This window comes from Tauraco erythrolophus, chromosome 10 (assembly GCF_009769465.1).
Source record: "Tauraco erythrolophus isolate bTauEry1 chromosome 10, bTauEry1.pri, whole genome shotgun sequence".
Taxonomy (NCBI): domain Eukaryota; kingdom Metazoa; phylum Chordata; class Aves; order Musophagiformes; family Musophagidae; genus Tauraco; species Tauraco erythrolophus.
The window spans coordinates 31,728,302-31,750,405 of NC_141474.1; the positions used below are offsets into that span (position 1 = coordinate 31,728,302).

A 22,104-nucleotide genomic window follows, 5' to 3' on the forward strand; every position below is an offset into this window, starting at 1 on the left:
ATAATTTTATTTCTCATTTTGAAAAGTGTGCATTTGCCTTTTCCTCTGTAGCGGTTGTTCATGGCTCGCTTTAGATCTTCCTCCAAATTTCAGCTCCTTCTAACCTTCCGGTTGGCTCTCAGAAGCAGCATTTTTTGGGGTATAATATCATTGAGGCTGCTCACAGAAGGAAGCCCTCCTCCCACCACTGCGTTTGCATCATCATTCATTGAACGAAATTATCTCAGTAATGAAAATTTAGACACATGCCAAATACTGTAGGAATATTAAATTTTTTGGCTTAGTGAGGATAAGTATCTAAAGTGCAGCTAGAGAAGTATTTAGACTTAGGCTGTTGTTTTGGATTTTTAAGGAGAATCAAGAAAGCAGGCAGATTTTTATTTGTTTATTAGTCTTTTTCCTGCTGTTTTTACACTAGTAATGCAGGTCTTAAGACACTTTGTGTGAATCAAGGGAAAGTATGTTCACAGTAGTACCCATGGGTGATGAAACAATAATTTCTAATTCTCCTTCAGAATATATATTGAGTGAGTTTGTTTGTTTGTTTGTTTTTCCAGTTTTAATCTTGTTTTCAACTGTCTTGCACAATTTGGAAGAGAAGATTTCTCTTATTATTTCATACATAGCTTGTAAAAGTTTACTAGTCATGTTTTCATGTCTTCCAGCAAAACCAGACTGGCTTTGTTGGCTATATATTTAAAAACAAACACAAACAATCTTTTTTGTTTGTTGCAAAAGAAACAGAAGTTTTCCCCTCGAGGTCGACTTCTAATAGGCACGTGAGTTTGGAGGGTGTGGGTAACAGGTTTGTATCAAGCCCTTGGAGATAAGTAGCCAGTGTCAAAGATCTGGGGATTGTTCTTTGTGTGCTTTATGTTCTGCACTAACATTTTGCTGCAATTGTTTTATTTAAGTTCTGCATTTTTCTTGGAGCCTGAAACCGCAAAGCAGAGAGATTTGCATTAATCTACAGTAGACTGTAGCTCTGAATGGAGTTAGGAACATGATTTACAAGCCCTTTTTCATTCCTTTCTTGTTTGTGTTTTGTGCTTTAATTATTTACTGTGCCGCTAGTGCAGTACTGCTCTGTTCTTCCTAACAGAGGCACAACTTCTTCTTGTATAGGCAAGCCTGTTGTCCTGTCCAAAGAAGTGGAGTCTGTTTTGGTGGGTGCTGCTATTCTTGGAGCCTGTGCTTCTGGGGATTTTGCTTCTATACAGGTATGCAGTACCTGATTTATTTATTTTTTTCTTCAGTTTTAATGTGTTTTACACTTTGACATTTGGCACCACGCACAGACTTTAATTTAAGTGGAAAAGTTTGTACCTTCTACACAGCCGGACAAGAGCCAGCATCACTTTTGCTCCACCCTCTTTTTAACTTTGTATGTTATTTCGGTGTATTGAAGATTCATTTGTCTTTTGACTGTAGGGACATGCAAGTAGAAGCTGCTGTCTATGGAGTTAGGCCGTATAATTTTACAGACAAAAAAAGGGTATTTGGCAAGGCTCTGATCCTGCAAGAAGGTCACACTTTCATCTCAGTTATGTTTGCCCTACTTTCTTTCCTTCGTATTGAGGAATGTTAAACATAAGAAACAACATAGCACTATTTATGCAGTAAAAAATGACACACCTATGCCTCATGTCTTGCCCACAGTGAATGCAGAGTTAATAATGAGGATGGAACTTCATGTTTATTCATGTTATTTCAATCCATTAGCAGTTGTAAAAGTAGCAGTAAGGCTTTTATGTTCAGTGGATCAGCCAAAGCATGACTTAGCTTCATTTATATAAACAACAGTAGTATACAGAAACCTGAAGAAGGGTCTGAATGCCCAAAATCATATGTGTTTTTCCACCTGGCAATTCCACTGGTATAAGACATGTCCTCTCTTCATGCTACACAAGGACGCTAAACAGTACATTGCATCCATTTGGAAAAAAATACTTATCAGGATGGTCCGTATGATGCCTGTCAGGCACAGGTATTTGTAGATGAAATTTTGAATATTTTCTGAAACGGGGCTGAGCTTCTCGACCTAGCTAGATTGACACAGTTCCACTGGAATCAATGAACAGCTCAGCATAAGATGAGGAACTGGGCTGTGTTTGGCTTTTTTCCAAATGTGACATTTTCAAATGTGAATATACTACAGTGCGATATATGTTAGCAGGAATAGCAGTTTCCTTTCATAGGAGTTTTCCCATTAAAGTTAATCCCATTGCAACAAATATATAGTACAATATATATCTGTATTTAATAATTCTAGTGCTTGTAAGGAGAGCTTGTTTGGATAAATGTAATTCAGTAGCAACTTTTGGTGACAGGACTTCATATTTAATTCTTACTCTTCTGTTAATCTTTTGCCTTCAAATACACATATATTTCATTCCAAGTTTAAGATGCTTTACACTGTTATGCAATAACTGAACATCTCAAAACTGATTTTATTAAGTCTGTCTTCATAACCATTAGAAAAATCTAATGCTGTGAGATTTTCTGTGATGTGTTTTTATATCATTTTAGTATATTCATTCACCTTTAGTTTTTAACCCTGCTCTTATATATATATATTTCAGAAGCATATCCAATAATGGCAGAACTGATATGTATATTTTATACTGTCAATCTGCATAGCACACTCCTTCAGAAATCTTCTTCTGCAAAACTAGATCCTTTGAACCAGTCATGTCATAGACTTTTCAATTTAAAAAGTGTTAACCCTCTTACCGTTACAATATGTCAGGAGGCTCCTGCCTCTTTGGCTATGGGATGTGTTTGCCTTGTCGTAAGTACCGTGCAGGTTCTGTGGGTCTTCCTGGAGTAAACTTCTCCTAAGTGCTTACCTGTGACTGTCAGGGAGCTGGATTTGATGCCTCCTTGTGCTCCTTTCCCATCTTTGCTTGAATCACGTAAGTTAATACTGGTACATAAAGAAAAAGAGTAAATACAAATTTCAATGCAGTGCCTCAGCACTGCGTAAGGATTTCCCAAAGGCAGCCTCTGTCTTTTTTGGTGCTTCAGCAGCTATTCATGTCAGGTCTGGTTCCAAGGATTTTGCTTGTCAGCAGGAGAGTTTCCCTTTGTTTCACTGAGTTACAGGTCAAGCCCATGGGCTTCCCTGGGATATCTCTGAAACAGAAAAGGGGAAAGTAGTTTGGAAACTGCTGCTATTATACATCCCACTGGGCATTTGTAGCATATTTCTTTCCATCATACTGCCTGTGGTGATCACTGGGAGCCAGGTGAGGCCCTGAATCCTGTCCAAGATGCCACAACGTCTCTGCGGAGTGAAGAAACCACCCACTAAGTGTTTTGACTTAGTGTGTGTGCAGAGGATTGCTGTTAAAGAGGTGCCACCAATGGCAATGTCAGTTGTATCACACAGCAAATAGATTATGTAAAAATATTTTTAAAATAATTCATGGTGTCAAGAAACTGAATAAATGTCTTTTGGGGGCAGAGGGTGCATAAATGCATATGTAGCATTGCAGTTCCATAGCCTTCTCTTACATTTATTTTTCTAACACATCTTCCAAAACAAACCTTACTTAGAGCTGTTGCTGCAAGTATTCAGCATTATTGTAAACTCTGCAAATTACAGAATTTATTATCTGTCCTCGAAATAGATGGTTAGTGCTTAATTATTGTGCTTTCCAAAGTTCGTTGTTTGCTCAGCCTAATAGTAATGGAGAAGATTGTGTGGGTTTTTACCCTCTTTCCTTATGTCTGTGCTTGTTTGAAGGGCAATTTTTACTATATTTGTCCCAGCGATTTTGGTCACATTTCTCAGAATCGTTTTTGGACGTTTCCACTGAATGTCAAAATCAAAATGCTTAAAAGCTGTCTAGTTTTCATGGGTTGGCTCAAAATCACTTGTGATAATCTTAGTCTAGCTTCAACATGCTCTGCTGACAAAGGGACTGGCTGCTGACCAGACACATGAAACCCACTAGTGATAAGCAACAGCAGTAGTGCTGCCAGGCTTCTGCCAGGGAATCATAGAATCCCGGAATGGTTTGGGTTGGAAGGGACCTCAAAGATCATCCAGTTCCAACCCCCTTGCTATGGGCAGGGGCACCTTCCACTACTCCAGGTTGCTCAAAGCCCCATCCAACCTGGCCTTGAACGCTTCCAGGGATGGGGCATCTTCAACTTCTCTGGGCAACGTGGTCCAGTGCCTTACCACCCTCAGAGTGAATTTTTTTTTTCTTGTATCTCCTTTCCCTTTCTATCAAATAGCAGTGACTTGCAGTGACTATTTGCAGGATGCAGCATTTTGTACTAATTCTTAATTTTCCCTTCTTTTTATTCTTATTTTGAGTGATTTGTGGAGTAAAGGTTTTCATGCATTCTATTGACCACATCTCTAATAGTACCAAAATTTTCAGTATGCTGAGCTTTTGCAAAGAAGCATTGAAAATGAAGGTTATTGCAAAATTTGTAACCATGCAGGTTAATTTGCTAGATCCTGGTGTGGATTTAAAAGCTCAAGCCCCTCGAAGCTGCAATTTCATCTTTAGGTAATTCTATCAAGGAAAGATTTATAGCCTTCATCTCTCATGCCTGGTCACCATATGTTGTTGCTTCAAAGAATGTTGACTTCCCTATTTTCCTCTTCATTTACTCTCCCTGCATTTTTCTCCTCTGTGCTAAAACTGAATTAAAACAACTGGTCTAGCCAAAAAGAAAAAAGAACGTGCAGTGTGGAGAGTTATTCCCTGTTTCATCTTTTGGTTATTTAGAATCTCCAGAAAGGAGAGAAAATCTTCTGAATTTCTTCTTGCAACTTGGGTTAACTTTTCATTTGCCCCTACAAATGCTACACCTTTTTTCTTTTAATGGTTTTCTTAGGTCTTGACTGTTGTGCCTGTGAACCGTAACACAGCCTGGCTGAGTCACAGAAGACAGTGCTGTGTGAAATAGTATGACATCAGGATGTTTGAAATACACACTGTATTTTGGGGTTTGGGATTTTTGAAATATGTGCTGCATTGAACGAAGTAATCTTTGCTGGCTTAGATGGGTCAGTTTATTGGTTCTAGCCATTCCTTTCATGCTGAGCAGCAGGATCCTGGTTTTCTATGCAATTGTTTCTGTAGTAAAATTATAGTTTCCGGTTTAGCAAGCCAGCAATTCCTTCTCAGTAAAATTTTCAATAAATAAATGTCAAAGTTTCCAGTGTATCCTCGTTACTCTGCCTCACTTGTATGTAATTGAAAATGGGAAGAAGGTGCTGTTTGATTTGGCAGTCATCCAGCTCTTTTTTTTTTTTTTGATAACCTACTCTTTGGGACAAAGCTGTGCACCAGGGAACAGGATTATTGCCTAATAAAATCCTGCAGTCCACTGACTATTCCTTAATTGCATATTAAAGAATTAATAAAATTATCTGTATGAAACCAGATTACCAGATTTATTTGGGATTTGCTGTCTTAACATGGGTCATTCTTACTGGCCAATATGGAAAAGAGGAAACTTGGTATGTTTTACTATAATTGCTGTAATTCCTTTTACTGGTAACTTTCTGTAATCAGCTTTCTGTAATTGTTTTGGTGTAGAACTTTGAGCTAGAAATTAGAGTCTACATTACTACAAGTTTTTTCAGGCATAAAATTGGCTTTTAGGCAGGTGCAGTCTTTTCTTTGTTAGCTTTGGTTGTTACACAAGTTGGTGGTATATCCTGCAAAAGGTAAGGAAAAGCTTTTTCATTGTTTTTATGAAGTGGATTGGAGGTATATAAAAATTAGCTGGATTCCATAGAAAGAGGCGTTAGGTAGTTACCTAATGTGGAGTAGCCGAATTATTTAGCAGCAGCAGCTGAGCAAGTGACGTACCCCTTAGGTACAGTTTGCATCCCTGAATGAGCCCTGGGGGCTGTGCAGATCGAGGTCACCTGGCTCACCTTCAGGATAACCGACACGGAGTCGTAACTGTGGGGCAGGTATGCTGCAGACAGGAGTGTGAAGTTATGGTGGTGCAGGTGAAGTGATTCACTTACAGCTCTGTACTAAAGGAGCTCTAAAGAGTTTTGTTTGTGCACTGCTTGAGTATGCTTCATTTAATGGGCATCTCTCAGTTGTCCGAGGAAGTTGTTGGGTGTATAGCATAAAGAATAAAATCAAGTAACAAAACCCACAGATAACACGAGTTTTATAAAGATCAGCCAGGAAGAACATGCAATATTCAGTTTAGTCGTCTCCTGACAATGAAAATGTCATAGAATATAATGAATGTAAAAAAGCTCTTTGGTGCAGCAGTTAGTCCACGGCCTCAGTAATGGACCAACTGGCAATTGTGAGTAGACAACGTTTCATAAGAATGCCCATAAATAGTGCTGGGCCATACTCAATATTTCTGCTGACAGAACTGGAGGAGATTAGGCTATTTCCATTTCTGGATCTGGCAGTCTCTGGTGTAATTTTGTTCCACTTATTTCAAATGATGTGCTTCAGTTGATGATCTGGTCCTCTATTCCTCTTCCAAAGCATTACCTGTTAGGTCATGGATTGAAATTAATACAAGCGTCTTGTTGATTTCCATATTTTCAAAAGCAAGAACCGAGTGAAAGATCAGGGAGGGGATAGTTTTTTTTCCTTAGAAATGGAAATAACTTGGGAAATCAAAAGAGGAAATAAAATGACTTCTCCCTGTTGAGTTAGGGAATGTTGCCTTCCCTCATCTCATTAAAAATTCAAAGCACTCTTGTTTTGAGCAGGGTGAATTAGTAATTAAGTGCTATAATCAACTTGTGTAAACATAATATTGAAGGAGAGCAGCAAATTAATCATTTCATTGGCTTGCCTTACCCAATTAATGCACCTTTAGAAAAGGCCTTCCTGCCGTGTCGGGATGGTTTTTTTCCTCCTATTCCCTTAATCAGAGGATTTTGGAAAGGCAGAGGAAGGAGCTGGTTGTTCTTAGGCAGTATGCTGTACACAGGAGTGTGTTAAGGTGCTGTGATCTTGCCTTCCTTTTCTTCAAGAGCTCCACATTTGTACATCTGCAGTTTGAGCCCAGGCTTTAGTGGAGACCATCCTTGGGCGAGGCTGGGTGGCAGCTTTTGCTTTTCTGAGTAGCATATTGGCTGGGTGTGGCTTCTTCATCTAAGTGATTTTTTAAGAATTCCTTCCTGGATGTGTGTATCATCAGTCTCAATTGACAGCCCATGTGCTCAATAAAAAAATTAACCTCACATTTCAGTTCCTAGTTTATATACTTACTGTTAGAGACAGTATTCTAGTGGTGGAAAGAGCTGAATCTTCTCAGCCCGTTCATTTGGTGTTCTCTCACTTCTGACTGGCAGCAAAGTTATCAGGTCATGGACAGTTCCTGATGTGGACTCTACTGCTTGCTGAGAACCAAACTGTTTTCCACGTCAGCAGCTCAGATGTTTGATGACTGTGGAGTATATTTGCAGCTACCCAGGCCTGGACTCAAAGCTGTGACTCGGCAGTAGAAGAACTCTATCCCTTTACCTCTGCCCTTGGTGTTTTGACAGTGAAATACATCTTTGCCTAATTGAAAGGTCGGGGTTTTTTCTTGCATAATAAAGTTAGATTCAATACGGTATGCATGAAACCACCAAGATACTGGCAATGCCTCTGGCTTTTGTATAGAGTCAGCTGCCTTCTTACCAGAAACCTTTAGAGAAATATAGATGAGAGAGAAAAATTAAAAGGCAGTGATTTGATGGCCACTGTCCAGTTCCTTGTGGCCTAGTGTTTATGGTACAAAGAGTGCCTTTTTAGTTAGCGTATTTTGGCCTTACTGTCAGAAGTCTTTGCAGGAAGGGTAACAAGCGCATGAATCACAACTACTCTTTTGCCCTAAGGACGATCCTTCTGTATTAAAGCTGAGAAATATAAATGCTTGTCTGTCTCTGCCAAGCACAGAATGAGCTTTCAATCAGTTTGAGAGTGTGATTTTTTTTTTTTTTTTCACTTTTCAAGCAGCAATAAATATACAGCAGCATTTCTACGTTCTTCCAGCTGACTTCAGTGGACAGTGTTTCCATATGGTTGGAAATCCTCTCTTGGTGGGAGTTAAATCACACACACAAGCACTACCGCCTAGAGAGTCAAACAGCTGAGAAGTGGCTGTAGCTGATAGCACGAAGCTTTCACAAAAGCGCCAAGAAAAGTGCCCTCTGTCTTGTTGCTGTTTACTGACATGCGATACTGGTTGACATCTGTTGCCCTTCTCATTCGAGGACTGTTTGCTTTGCTAACTTTAACATTTCCACATTGCAATGCTGTCGAAGTGCAGATACACGGATCTCCTTGGAGCCCCCAAGGTCCTTTTATGAGAAGCAGAGCTGCCATCATTTGATATCATCCTGCTGGCTGCCTTTTATGTTGGAGCTGAGAGAAGTAATTCTGTTGCCGTTAAATGTTCTTGGTGGAGTGCAGTCTAATGCTATGTGTTGTCATACGTTTGATGTATTATCAGACCAGTACACGCTGTACAGTGGTGTTTGGTTCATTGTCACGTTGGATGATTTGTAGTCGGTTTATATCACTTGAAATTATTACAGGTAAAAACTTGTCTAAGAAAATGTCAGTTTGTTGTAGCTGATCATACAGCTACTGAAATGACGGATGACCTTAGTCCATAATCATAACGCAAAATCCTCAGTTAATGTAAATCAGTATTGCTCCAGGATTTCAGAAGAATGACACCAGTTTACTTCAGTGCCCTGATCCGATCAAGCACTTAAGTGCATCATCTAGCTTTCAAGGAGGCAAGAAGCTCAGCTGAAGATAAGCAGGTCTGCCCGTGTGCTGGAGCACTTTACTGGATCAGAGCCCAAACAGGAACTGACACACAGTCCACTGGTAGGTGACACATCTTGAAACGATAAAGGCTATTGCAGCCTTTGCACTTGGGGCATGTTATTACCCATTCAAAACAAGCTGTGGATGCTGTAGGTAACAGGATACAAAGGCGGTGTCTTTTGTTAAGTGCTGTCCTTTTGTGGAAACCTCGCATGCTCCATTTTAAATGTCATCTAGTGCATAAATGTTTGGTTTGGAATTCTCAGTAACTCTTTAATGACGAGGAAAGGCAGCTGCAGTAGGTCAGTGTAATATATTGGCTATAAGAGAAATACCTATTTACGTTAGCTGAGTATTTGGCACAGAAGCACTAAAGTTGGGGGCAACAATCTCGGAAATCCAGTACTTAAAATGTGGCCATATTGTTTTTCTAAAAGTAGGTGGTTCAATGAAATACCATACTAATGAAATAAAATGAAACACGCCCTTTTATTTGGGCATCAGTGGGAGGAGTTGGGGCACTGTGTGTTGGGATATCAGTGTGGCTTACCTACTGTTCCGGTCTGAGTGTGGCGATAAAGATTTTATTACTTATTATTCACATTGGTGAGGGTGGACTGAAAAGGTGATAAAGACCTCTCTGATGCTGGAATTACCAAAGAAATCTATTTAATCCTCTGTCTTTACGCTGAAGGTGCAGCCAGCTTTGGCACTGGCGTGGCTCCACTGCCTTCACCTGAGTTCCGTCTCTTGCGTGCACGTGCCCGACTGCCACGTTAGAAGCACCCCTACGTATGCAGATACAGCCTCCGCTGCCTGTAGGCTCAGTGCACAGATTGTCAGGCCTTTTAGCTGTTAATAAACTCACATCAGCTGATGTTGGCAAAGAATAAGATTTAGTGTTTAGTTAATCTGCAGAAGTTGAGACTCTTACTAAACCAACGGTATTCTTCTCGTCTGTCAGTGAGCTCAGCACCTGGCAAGCAGGATAAAATACGCTGCCTAGAATAGTTCAGGTTCTGCTGCTGCGTGTTTTTGTACCAAACCATGAAATGGCCGTGGTGCGGTTTGTCTAAGGAGGTGTACAATTAGTTGATATTTTTCAAGCAGACTAAGGCTAAGATCAGCTTGTAGAAGTAGTTTAATAATATCACAACCTTATGGTTTTTTTAGCTTCCTGGTCTTGTCTTTTTTCTGAGGAAAACCATAAATATGAGGAAACCATAAATGTGTCTTCATAGTAGATAGATGCTTTCTTTAAAATGTACTGTGGTCCATCTCCTTTCTATTTTAAGGAGAGATTTTACCCACATGCTCAGACATAGCTGAAGTCATTTGGACCTTGGACTCCCCTTCTGTGCAGGCCATTTAAGCAGAGAAAAGTGTGATAGCAATATTTTATAGGAAAGATGAGTACACAGGAGGATACCATGGATCCTTTGTAACTGTCAGTAGTCAGTAAGGTCCTTTTCAGAGTGTGTCTTGCTTAAATGATGTTCAGGATGTCAAACAAGTTAAAGTCTTTCTGCCCTCACCTCTTCAATAGCTGAGCAGAACAACCTTCAAGTTATGCACTGGAGAATTGGAAACTCAATCTGGCTACATTGTGAGATTAATTTTCCATCTGGGATTTGCACTCTTGCTATGTCAGTGCAGGGGATCAGACGGTTCTGTGGCAAAGCACAAACATGTAGAGCCACAGCGCTGGCTGTCTGAAATGCTTGAGGGTTTTTCACAATAAATTTGTTGAAGGATGTTATGATCACTTAGTCATGGGATTTGATGCCAGTAGTTCGCACCATCAGGACATGCTTTTGCCACCCTATATTTGAAGAAGTTTTATAACTTACAAGTGTTCTGCTGTCCTTTCTTATAAAGATGTCTAGAGGGGTTTGTTTCTCAAAATTTGCCCTATTTTGGGTTGGAAGGGACCTTCAAGATCATCTAGTTCCAACCCCCCTGCCACGGGCAGGGACACCTTCCACTAGATCAGATTACTCAAAGCCTCATCCAGCCTGGCCTTGAACACCTCAAGAGATGAGGCATACAGAAGTTCTCTGGGCAACCTGTTCCAGTGTTTCACCACCCTCATTGTAAATAATTTCTTCCTTATATCCAATCTAAATCTCCCCTCTTTCAGTTTAAAGCCATTGCCCCTTGTCCTATCACTACGTACCTTTGTAAAAAGTCCCTCTGTTTACTCTCTAGACATTTCCAATACATTTTGTTTTATTGTGGTTAACAGTGAAGACATTTTTCTTTATTCTTGTTCATATAATCATGGATCTGAAATGGTAGAGGAGAGATCCCATAACCTTTATTAGTTTTATTAGCAAGAGAGGGCAGTTGCTTTATTAGTATACTGGCTTTCCTCATCCTCAGAATTGGAATCCAATTCTCTTTCTCCTTTCTTTGTTCAGCCAAGCCTTTGGTCCTCTTTCCTTGGTTTCTTAGACATAGTCATGTAACAGCCATTCCCAACTCTTGCTTTCTTTCTTGTTTTGAAGCAACTTTTCATGCCACTGTGCTTAAACCTTTCTGAGGCACAGTTTGATACTAGAAATTGGACAGTGACATATAGACAGAACCCATATGAAATTGCTTCATGGCTCTGTTTTGTTTTTATTGGGACAAGTGTTCACGTAATGATTGGCAAGACCATAATTGTCAGTCTTGAGGGAAATACGGGCAGAAATGCTAACCAGCAAGTGGGCAGAGAAAAGCCTAATTTGCAGATTTTTGCACAAAGATACTCCTCCAAAAGAGGGTTGAAAAACCCTAGAAGAGACAGGAGAACTGCTGTGCCCGTGTCTTGCTGTGCCTTATAAGCATGTCTAAGCAGCAAAAGTGAGTTGGATCGTCAGCTTTCACAGGTGCACTTCACAGCTAAGAGTAATTTATAGGGAATGTACTCAACGTGTAGTACTCCTCAGGAGTTGCATTCACCTGAGCATTACTAACCTTCAGGACATAAATGTATTTTCACCCATGTAGGGCCTGTTTGTGTGAGCACCTGCTGTAGGTTGCTCTTTTCTCTACAGCTTCCAGATAGTCCTTGAATTTCAGGTAGAAATTTTAGGGAGGAGTGTGGGTGTGGAAGCTCTGATGGGAGCACATTGTTTTGTCCAGGAGCAGAGTGAAGCTATGTGGCAATGCACTCCTTGCTAAACAGACTGAGGAGTGGTTAGATCTTACCATCTTGTTTCTTTTGGAGCTCTGGAAGTATAGGGGACCCTAAAAGGGGAAACACTCTCTCTGGAAAATAAACCAATTTCTAATCAATATTTTCTCTTCTGAAGAATCTCTCCACAACAAGAGTATGTGTGGAGGGCTGTACCATCATGAAGCCCAACCTCTCCCTCCCAAAATTGTGGGGTGGAGGATGATAATGTGTCGCATTTGGAAGGTTCCTTCATTGTCCAGCCCTGTAGCTCAGAACTGAGTTAAACACCTTGGATATATTCAGCAAAATATTTCTGAGTCTAGCAGCCTTGTGTCAGGCTCCTTTTGCTCTCAAAATGTCTGATTAGACTTGATTTTTGCCTAATTTTCCCAGACTGGTGTCTTCCTATCCCTTGTTGTGAAATCACACGTTTCTGTTGACTTTAAGTAGCTTGGTTATTGAATTTTGTATCTTTAGACTAGACTGAGGGGAGCAGTGTTCAAGTGTCTCGGAGCAGATAAATTGGATATATATCAGCCTCTAGGTTGGAAGCTGGCACTTGGCTTAGGTGAAAGAGATGAGTAATGGCCCTAAAGATGCTAAGCTGTTTGACGCTTTTCTGATAAATGGGGTCTTTTTGTGATGAGCTATCCTCACTTTCTTTGACTGGCTGGTCTAAAAGCTTTGTATATACAAGCACATTACTCATTATTTACTGGTCGTGGTTGTAAGGTTGTTTAATTTTGCAATAGTCCCATCTAAGGGATGATTCTTGCATTGCATGGAAGGGAGACTAAGCAAGGTTTGCTTTTGATTTTCTTTGTATAACTTTGCCACTGTGTAAACATTGGATAGCCAGCACATTTGCCATAAGACACAAAATACCAAACTTGTGGCTTTCTGAACATGGAGGTTCCACTCATCCCAGAGGAGAACCAGGGGGCTGGCAGGGAAAAGAATAAAAGAAACATGAGAAAGAAGATAAGTGTGGTGGAGAATGGGGCTTTTCTTTTTTGGCACTAAATCCCTGATACCCCACCATCTCCCTCTGCCTACTCCCACTCTGGTGTTATTCTTCTTCTTGTATTCTTGCTGCCTTCTTGTTCATGCTTCTGGTTATTTTTTCCCACTTTTTCTTTTCTCATCTGTTGATTCTTCTCCCGTTTCATCTTATTGCTCTTCTTTTGTTCTCTCTCTTTCTTCCCCTGCTCTCTCGTTATCTCTGTCCCTTATCTGTGTCCTAACAGAATAAAAGGTGAAGAGGAAGGGACAGTTTGTGGCTCATTCAGTGCTGATCCCTCGGGTCTGCCTCCAGGCTTGTAGGACCTCAGTAAAGCATTTTGGTATATTGCCTGGTTTATGAGTACGGCATACCCACACAGCACTGATTGGGCTGTGCCAGTGTTCTTGGACTGGAAGAGGAAAGATTTATGATGGCATTGATCACAGTGCTAAAATAAACTGCCCTCCCCTAGCCAAAGGAACAGGAGTTTGTAAATGCCAGCGTTTTATACACAGAATGAAGGACACTGGCTAAGGAAGCCAGCTGCCTAGGTTAGCTGTTCAACGTCTGAAAATGGCAAGTCTTTAAAAACAAAGAGCCAGAAGAAGTCATTTATATTAAAACAAACTCTGTCATGAGTCATTTGGCTTATTTTTCTCTTACACACATAGTTTATGTCTCAGGCCTTCTAAGGCCCAACTAACATCTGATACTCTTTAGGCTGAGCCGGGTCTAATAGGAGTAGGATCCTGCTTCCAGTTACAGTGTACCACTTAGAACTCTGTTTAATTTGAGTCTTGTGTTTACAGGCTGTAGCTATTTCTTATTTGTCATATTTATGGTAATAGAAAAGATTGTTTGTCTGTGATTCAGGCCCAGCCATGCTGTTGAATAGGTCTGTGTCCTCAGCAGCAGCAGGGAAAAAGTGGCCCGAGAGGGACTTGGACTTTTTGCCTCATTCATTTTTCTCACGTGGCTTCAGTCGTGTAAGTCATCGGGCAGCAGGGGGATGCAGGTCCCTCGCCATCCCTCCCAACTACGACCTCTGTCTGATATCAGCAGAGCATTGCTCCACATATCTCTCACAATTTGCATGTGATCTGCATGGGATTTTTCTTCCCTTCTACTTTAGAAGAGCCAACACCAAAGTGTACATTGTCTTAAAAATGCAGCTTTGCCTTTTTTGCCATTTTCCTTTTTTTAATCATCTACTTTTCCTTCATTACCTCCCTTCTGCTCCCAGATTTTTGTTGAAATAATTTTACCAGATGCTTCAGGTGCAAAAATAGTTAATTGCTGCTAGAAAACATGAAAGGTGTGTGAATTCTTTGTTTACTGCTTGTGCCAAGGCCTATACAGAACTAAAAGGGGAAAATGAAACACAGACAAAGGTCAGAAGAGCTTTGTCCCACTCCACAGCTGACAGGGAAAGCGTTCAAACACCCCAGCCACCTTCCCTGGGCAAGGATGACCCTCAGGGCCCCCTGCTGTGACTGCACCTTAATTAAGCAGCATCACTCTTGTTCCCCCTAGTGGCTAATTACACGGGATCTGTTTCACACGAGCATTTCATTTAGCTGCCTTTGAACTTCCCTGCCTGAGTTTCCTCCCATCCACATTTTTTTGCTCTGTTTTGTAACTTTCTCAGTTTCTCGGAATGATGGCATTTTCCATTCTTTTAATTGGGACTTCAGGAAACAGGAAAACTTACTATGAATAGATAACACTTTGTATCTGCCACACAGCAATAGGATTTAGGGTTGGAGAGGTTTTTGCACGTATTCCACCCGTGCATGCTGTATTTTTTCCGCACCATTAGCAGTAAGGGTTAAGGAAGAAGGGCATTTCTTTGTTTATCGGCGTCTCTGTTTGTATTGTACTCCGAAAGTATGAACAGATAACAAATTGGAACAATCTTTTGACTTTTGAATGGGAAAGCAAAATCTTACTTTAAAACTGCAACCAGTTTATTGCGTGTGGTAATTTTCATTGCTATGTTTATAATATGAAAGGTGGCCTGTGTAGTGTGACAGGAATGCAACTCTGAAGTTTATATCAGCTTTTAATATTTACAGCGTTCATGGCTTTTAAAGGTTGTGTTATACGTTTGCAATGAAGTGTAATTCATATGCAGAATTCTTGTTTTTAGAAAATATTTGAGCGAGAATGGGAGTCCACATCCTTGAAAGCACAAATTCCCTCACGGTTTGTATTGGCAATTCCTTAGGAATGACAAAGGCTAATTCAAGATCAGCATTTTCATTCACAGGCTCGTAGCTTTAGACATCTAATACTGTATCTAACACGTAGCAGGAGGACTAGGTGCTCTTTTTGCTCGAGTATGGAGCCTGATGAACTGCAGTTGAAGACATTTGCTGGAGACTTCTGAAAATCAGATTTTACCCTTTTTTGACTGCAGTGGGATCAGGATTCGCAGAAACAACAGATGCATCTTGCATTGCTGAGCATTTTTTGATTTGCATCTGAAACTGGTTGGTGACAGGTCAGTAACCCAATGAATGTAATGTAAAACATTCAACAGGATAAGACCTCCTTGTTTTAACTGTATCCTTTTTCTTGCATGTCTGGGTTGTATTTTTTTTTAATTAAGTTACTGAGTTGTAGAATGGCCCACATTCCTTCTATTCCTGTAAAAATGGAATGACTGACAGCTTTTCAGTTGCACATGGTCCTACCATTTTTTGGAAGAGGAGGGGGCATGATGGGATCCTACCAAATTTTTCACGTATTATGTGTAGAGAAATGATTGTTGAGCATGAGAAAACTGCTTCTTTTAGCTAGATCTGTTACTGATCCAGTCTGATTTTATGTAGATCTTCACAAATTATTCTTAACCACAAATGGTTAAGGGCGTTTAGAAAAGTCACATAGTAAAATTAAGACTTTCATCAGATAAAAGTAATTTAATTTCCCTCCCTCATTCTAGATTTGGTCACAGCCAAAGAAATACCTTTGAACAAAAACTAGCGTTTTTTTTTAGATTTGTTGTATTAAGCAATTTCCAAATTACAAAATTGCCGCTAATGGAAAAGCGGAACAGATCTGGGTTTTTGAGCTAGTGGAGTATTCGTGCAAGTAATTAGCCAGTACAAAAGGAGCATTCATCTTGAAATGACAGATACGCGCGAAGGACAGGACTGAAAACAGCAAATATGTTAGCACTTTAAGCGAGAGCACAGCTTCAGCACTTGTTAGACTCATCAGCTGCTGTAAACAATATGGATCTTTGAAATGATCTCTGCCGAGATCTCGGCACATGAGATAATGATAGAGTTGTTCATTTTTGCTTCTTCTGTTTTGTTTTTTTTTTCTTTCAGAAAGGATTTTCTGCAAAGAATAGGCCTATAGTGCTGCCAGTACACACACCTTTCTCTAGGAACAGACCCAAGGAGGGCTGTGGAGTTACTATGGGGAGTAAAGAGCAAGGCTGCAGAGCTGGGCTCTGCCTTTCCCAGTATATGCACGAGTGAGGAACGGTATGTGCAGCTGCAGTACGACTCTCCTCTCATGGCTGTGCCTCTGTCCAAGCCTGGGAAAGGCTCTTTGGGGTCATCCAGGCTCAATTCACAGCTGGGACGTGAATTTCACGTACTTCAAAAATCAAGTACGATTTTGAAAGGCAGGCTGATCAGGTGGTGATGGTGGTAGCAGTTCCTCTTGCGTACCTTTGCAAAGGGTTAACAGTGACTGAGCTATAACAACGGAGGGTTTCACATTGTGAAAACTGCATACAATAGAAATTAATTTGAAACCAAGAAATCCACTTTGCAAAGGACACTGTAAAAAGCTTGCACGATAACTCGCCAACACTCACTGACCTCGCTGAGGTTCTGGTTGGTGACCTACGAGTGAAAAGCTCCATGAGCCGTTTGAGTCTCTGCTATTCATCTCTTCTCTCAGCTTGCTGTCTTTAAATAAAAGGCCAGATCCTCAGCAGCAGGAATTGGCTCAGTTCTTAGGATTGGCTGAATCGTGAAGCACAAAGTGTTTTTTCTTCAGTTTGTCCCACATGTTGGCTAGATTTCCCTCCTACGCGTTTGATATTAAGCTAGTGGTGTTATTGATTCCCATGGAATATGGGAGAAACTGAGGTGCAGAAGGCTTGTGTGACTTGTCCAAGATTAAAGTTTGGGAGCTGATGTATCTGACTGCCTTCCTTACAGTGACAGCAGTTGTGCTGGGAAGAGCTTTCCCCCATAAGCGCTTTAGGAGCAGCGGGTTAGACATTTCTCATTAAAGTGAGTGCAGGTGCAAGGTTTGTTTGGAAATAGGAGCCACGAGGTGCAGCTCACTAGAGCCTTCCTAATAAACGGGAAATGGCATGGGACAGCAAAGTAAAAGTAGGAATAGTGCCCGGCTGGGTATTGTAAGGCAAGAAGATCTTTCTGGAGGGATTCAGTGCCGTTTGTCTTTCCCAGAGATCAGAAGGACAGCTCATAAACAAGCTCACCAACCCTCCCACCCAGCCAAAATTTGCAGGGGGGAAGGTGGAGACTGACTAGTGTGCTCTTCTCTGCAAGGTCTCAGCTTTAAAGATCACCCCTGGAGCGGGATGGTGCGATATCGGATCTCTGGCCGTCAGCCAGCCAAACTCTGCTACTGCTTGATGACTCACTCCCATGCTAACTCCACTTTTAATTCCAACTGGGGTATTTTCAGACAGGACCAGCTATTGTTTTGGGCAGAGTCAGTTATAAAATGTGCTCTTTTTCTATTTACCAAATGAATACAAACGCTTTCTTAGAAGGTCTCCTAAGGAAAAAGATGCCTCAGATACCTTTAAAAATTCCTGCTGGCAATGCTGGGTGGCAGGTTTAGATTTGCTCATTAAAAGAGGTTATGTAATATTACTGCAATCAAAGGCTCTTTTATGGCTCTGGGGCAGGTGGGGATTAATAGCCCGTGGTTGTGGTTTTGTGTAGAAAAATGTCAGGCCTGACAGGTAGCTAGAGCAGTGATGAGGGTGACATTTACCAACAAGAATAGTTTCTTCCCGATGAATTTGTGTAAGTTGATGCCTACAGGTTTTTCTCTGCAATAAATGTAAATGCAACACATGGAGAGGCTGTGTGTATAAAGAGGTTCCTACTTACAGGGAAGTTTTAATGCTAGAGAACTGTATTTACCATTTCCCAATGGTAAATGGTAAATTTACCAAGCCAAACTTTTTAGGAGCCAAACTTTTAGGAGCAGGGGGTGCAGAATTCCTATTCTGATGTGACTATAACAAGTGTCCTCATATCGAATCCTGTGTCCGCAGGAATGCCACAGTTCAGGTTGGGATTCTCCCTTGCTGCTCTTAGAGCCCATTTGCCACAGGCTGGCTGTCGCATTCATCAGACCAGGCTGCCCAGATTTCTTAGGAATCAGGAGCTTTCTAAAATTTAATTTTTTGTTGGAGATAGGATGTCTGTAAAGTTACCAGAAAGGTTCTCTTCATGTTTTAATGCCGTTTTACTCTCTAACATCTCAACCTTCTACTGCTTTACACTAGTGAAAGCCTTTTTTTTTTTTTTTTTTTCCAAAAAGTCTGTTGTTTTTTATGAGCCCCTGTCCAGGGTAATTTCCCAAATGCAGTCCAGATTGGGTAAAATGTAAGCATATTCCTGAGGTAGTTTTTTTTAATAGTAAACCACACATCAGATTAAGTAGATAAAAAGTAATCCCAAATCAAAACTCACAGCAGGGATTTCCCTCATTAACCTCAGGTAGACACTGGAGTAAAGAATATATTTGAAGGATATGGGGAAAATAAAGTCTCCTCAGCCAGTGCTGGAAAGAGGGAAAGAATGATTAGAAGAAGAGTGAAATGTTGCAAATAGTTTTGTTTTCTTGATGGAGTAACCCTGAAGTGAAGTGTAGGCAGAAGTTGTTTTTATGACAAAATCCCAGCTAGATACCCCAAAAATACTAAAACCCACCGAGTGGGGAAATGAATGGAGGGACGTGTGCAGATTAATTAGATCGAAAAAATGTTTTGACAGCATAAGTGAACATATGGAAAGAATTAAGAGAACCTGATCCAGTTCCCCATGTGAAAATGATGCCTTAGCCATAGCTCATAAAGCAAATACAGATGCAAAAAAAAAGGGAAAATAAAGCCCCCTTTCCTATTCCCTCCCCCCAGTAAACCCCAGTCCATTGCCAGATGGCAAATAAAAGTTTGAACTCGGTGACTAAACGCAAGGAAAGCTGTATGTTCAGCGTGAATGTGAAAAGAAATCAGCTGAATAAATCTGAATTTTGCACCTTAAAGGAAGTGGTGCAGTTCGACTAAATATTGTGGCAAGTACACAGCCGAGCGTCAGGATATCCTGTGCGGATGCTTGTTCTTCAACTTCTGTTTTACCCTCCCCTGTCCAAATGACTCCTCCTGCTTGCTGTCCAGCTCCTTTCTTTTGTTGTGCAAGTTAGTGTGGAAGCACACACCTACCCTGCCTGCCCCAGAGGTTTTACCACCTCAAACTGGGGGTAAAACCATTAGGACAGATACTGCAAGCAGAGGGTGAGGAGGGAACCAGAGAAGCAAAATAACTTTTCCAGCTTGTGCAGAAGAGCAGCACTCCTGGGCTTAGTTTACTCCATCACCAGCAGCGATGAGTATGGAGAGGGCTGATTTAGCTTATAGCTGGAGTGCAGTCCCCTGCTTTGGGATCTGATGCAGGAATCTGCTCTCTTGACACTCAACTGAGCTTGCTTTCTGTTAACCAGAGCTGCCTGTCAGCATAACATTTCCAAGCCTAAAACGTGGGTTAAATCGATGTATTTTCATGTGGTTTATATGGACAAACCTTCTTAGTCTATTGTAACAGCGATGCTGTGTGTGGTTAACAAATTTATTCCACCTCAGAATGGCGGTGAGGGAAATGTACTGTCAGTGCCAGGTGGTGCTGCAGTCAGGGAGCCTCCCCTTTGGTGAGGGAGCTGCCAGCCGTGGCATTGCAGGGGCAGAGCGTGCCCCAGGTTGTGGAAACCAGTCTGGTGGGCAGACTGGGCAGACCTGTGTGCTGCTGTGATGGCTTCTTACCCGTATCTGTGCTAGTCGTGTTTAAAACTGTCTTGGATCTTCATACACAGACGCGGTAAGGCGGACGTACGCTTCGCCAATACTCTACAAGCTCACGTCAGGGTAAGTGCGGCCGAGCTGTGCTCCAGCTCCGGTGCAGACCACTTCGGTGTTGCCCACAGACTGTTGATTCATGGCACCCAGTGCCAGCAATCTGCGAAACTGAAACGGGAGCTAAACGCTTGGGCTCTTTCCATTGCTCGGGTAAGCTGAAACCTCTGCTAAGCTGTCAAGTTTGCCTCCAAGCAGCTTTGGGTACTAAGAGGTGCCAGCAGTGGAGCCCTCACAAAGCAAACTGCTTAATTATTTGATAGTCAAAGGCAACTCGGGGGAGTGCAGTGTCAAATCAACAACAAAACAACTTATATTTAGTAGCAGAGTGGCTGGAGCTTAGACCCAAACATAGTTTCCAGCTGATAGATGATGTGACGCTCATAGCTGACCCTCATCTCATTCTAAATTTGGTCTGCGGAATAAGTAATTAATATCATGGCTAGCACAACCGGCCACCCTTTACAGCAGCTGCATTGCCACTGCTGCTCCTCTTATGGCCTTGTCTGTCGGCTGGCCAGCCTGGCTGAATCATAGAATCATAGGATCTAGGGTTAGGGTTAGGTTTGGAAGGGACCTCAAAGATCATCTGCGACACGGAGCTACAGTGGCCACAGTCTGGCTGACACTCAGTGTAGTCACTGAAGCAGAGTAAAAGTAGGTGCTCCAGAGGTAGAAGGGGTGCTGTGGCCTTATCTGTGCTTGTCTCTACTGTTGTGTGGTCTCTTTTCCGTTTGTTCTTGTCTCTGACACTAAGGAGTGAAAACCATGCTCCTATGGTATAGGACATCAAGTGATACATGCTTTAATGAGGCATGGAGGGCTGCAGGAGGACTGAGAGCTCTGTGTACCACCCACAGTACAAAGTGAGGGACAAACTTCGAATTTACAAACTCTGTGTACAAGCCAGACCAAATCTGGCGGAAAACAATGGCCTCAGCCTGTTTCAGAGAGAGGTAACTGAAAATTAAGAGAGTAAATTACATGTCCCAAATAGCTCAGGGAACCTGTTGCAAACTTTCTGCATCCTGATTCAGTGCTTGAACCAGGAAACTACCTTGTCTCAGTACTGAGGATCCATCCAGTTGGCCTCTGTCAACTGAAGTTGGATGGTTTAGAGGTCGAATAACGTTGGGCTTCTTCTAAGGTACCTGCCTGATTCCCCTCCACCACAGAAACAGTCTTCAACAAACGAATGCAGAAGATATTCCTCTAAGATGGGCCAGTGCTGTTATCAAACATATGGGAAGTGAGATTCAAAAGGCCAGTGACTTTTCGTGGAAGACAGACTTGAACTCCAGTCCTGAGCTGCTGTCCTGCTCGCTGGGTCTCCATCCTTCCATCCTCCTCCATCCTTCTCAGTAGTCTCACTTACAGACACAGACAGACAGAAACACAGTCTCTCTTTCTGAGATTTGATACGAACACAGAAATCCATGTTGGAACAGAGCAAAAGGAAAATACAAGCTTGTGTGAAATTTTCCACCTTTTCACTAAATGAATGAAAGCCAAATTTTCACACTTTGGTCTTAGGTGTGAAATTTTTGCTCAGCTCTAATATTTATCCATAATGTGTTTTAAAACTTGGCTTGCTCCGTTCAGAATACCACAGGGAATTGAGTTACAGATTCTGGGCTTTGTGCATGCTGCCAAGATCTGCCCCTATAACTCAAACAAATTTAAGGGGGGAAAAAACCCCACTAGAAAAATATTGTGTATGGTCCATCACATGCTTGCTTCATGCAGTCATATACCACTAAAAAGTAATGTTCTGCTAGGGCTCTGTTACATAAATGCATTCATGTAACTCCTGTAAGCATAGATAAGATGAATTTTGCATCTCCAGGCTATTGAGCAAGCAATCCCTAAATAAAAGCCTATAAGAAAATAGCAGCCTTGCTTACAATTCTTAGAAAAGTTTAAAAGCATTTCTCAAACATCAGCATTCCGAGAAATCTATTTATTCCCCTGAAATCCAAATATATCTGTGACTGGACTTCTTAAAATGATGTTCGTTAAC

General features: G+C 41.4%; 1 protein-coding gene across 1 annotated transcript in view; it reads left to right on the plus strand.

Annotated features, from left to right (window-relative positions):
• FGGY (FGGY carbohydrate kinase domain containing) overlaps positions 1–22,104 on the plus strand; it is a 127,907-nt gene that overhangs the window by 98,592 nt on the left and 7,211 nt on the right. Inside the window, exon 13 of the mRNA XM_009982806.2 lies at positions 1,126–1,220. Within this exon, the coding sequence (XP_009981108.1) occupies positions 1,126–1,220 (95 nt within the window). The remainder of the gene's footprint in view (positions 1–1,125; positions 1,221–22,104) is intronic.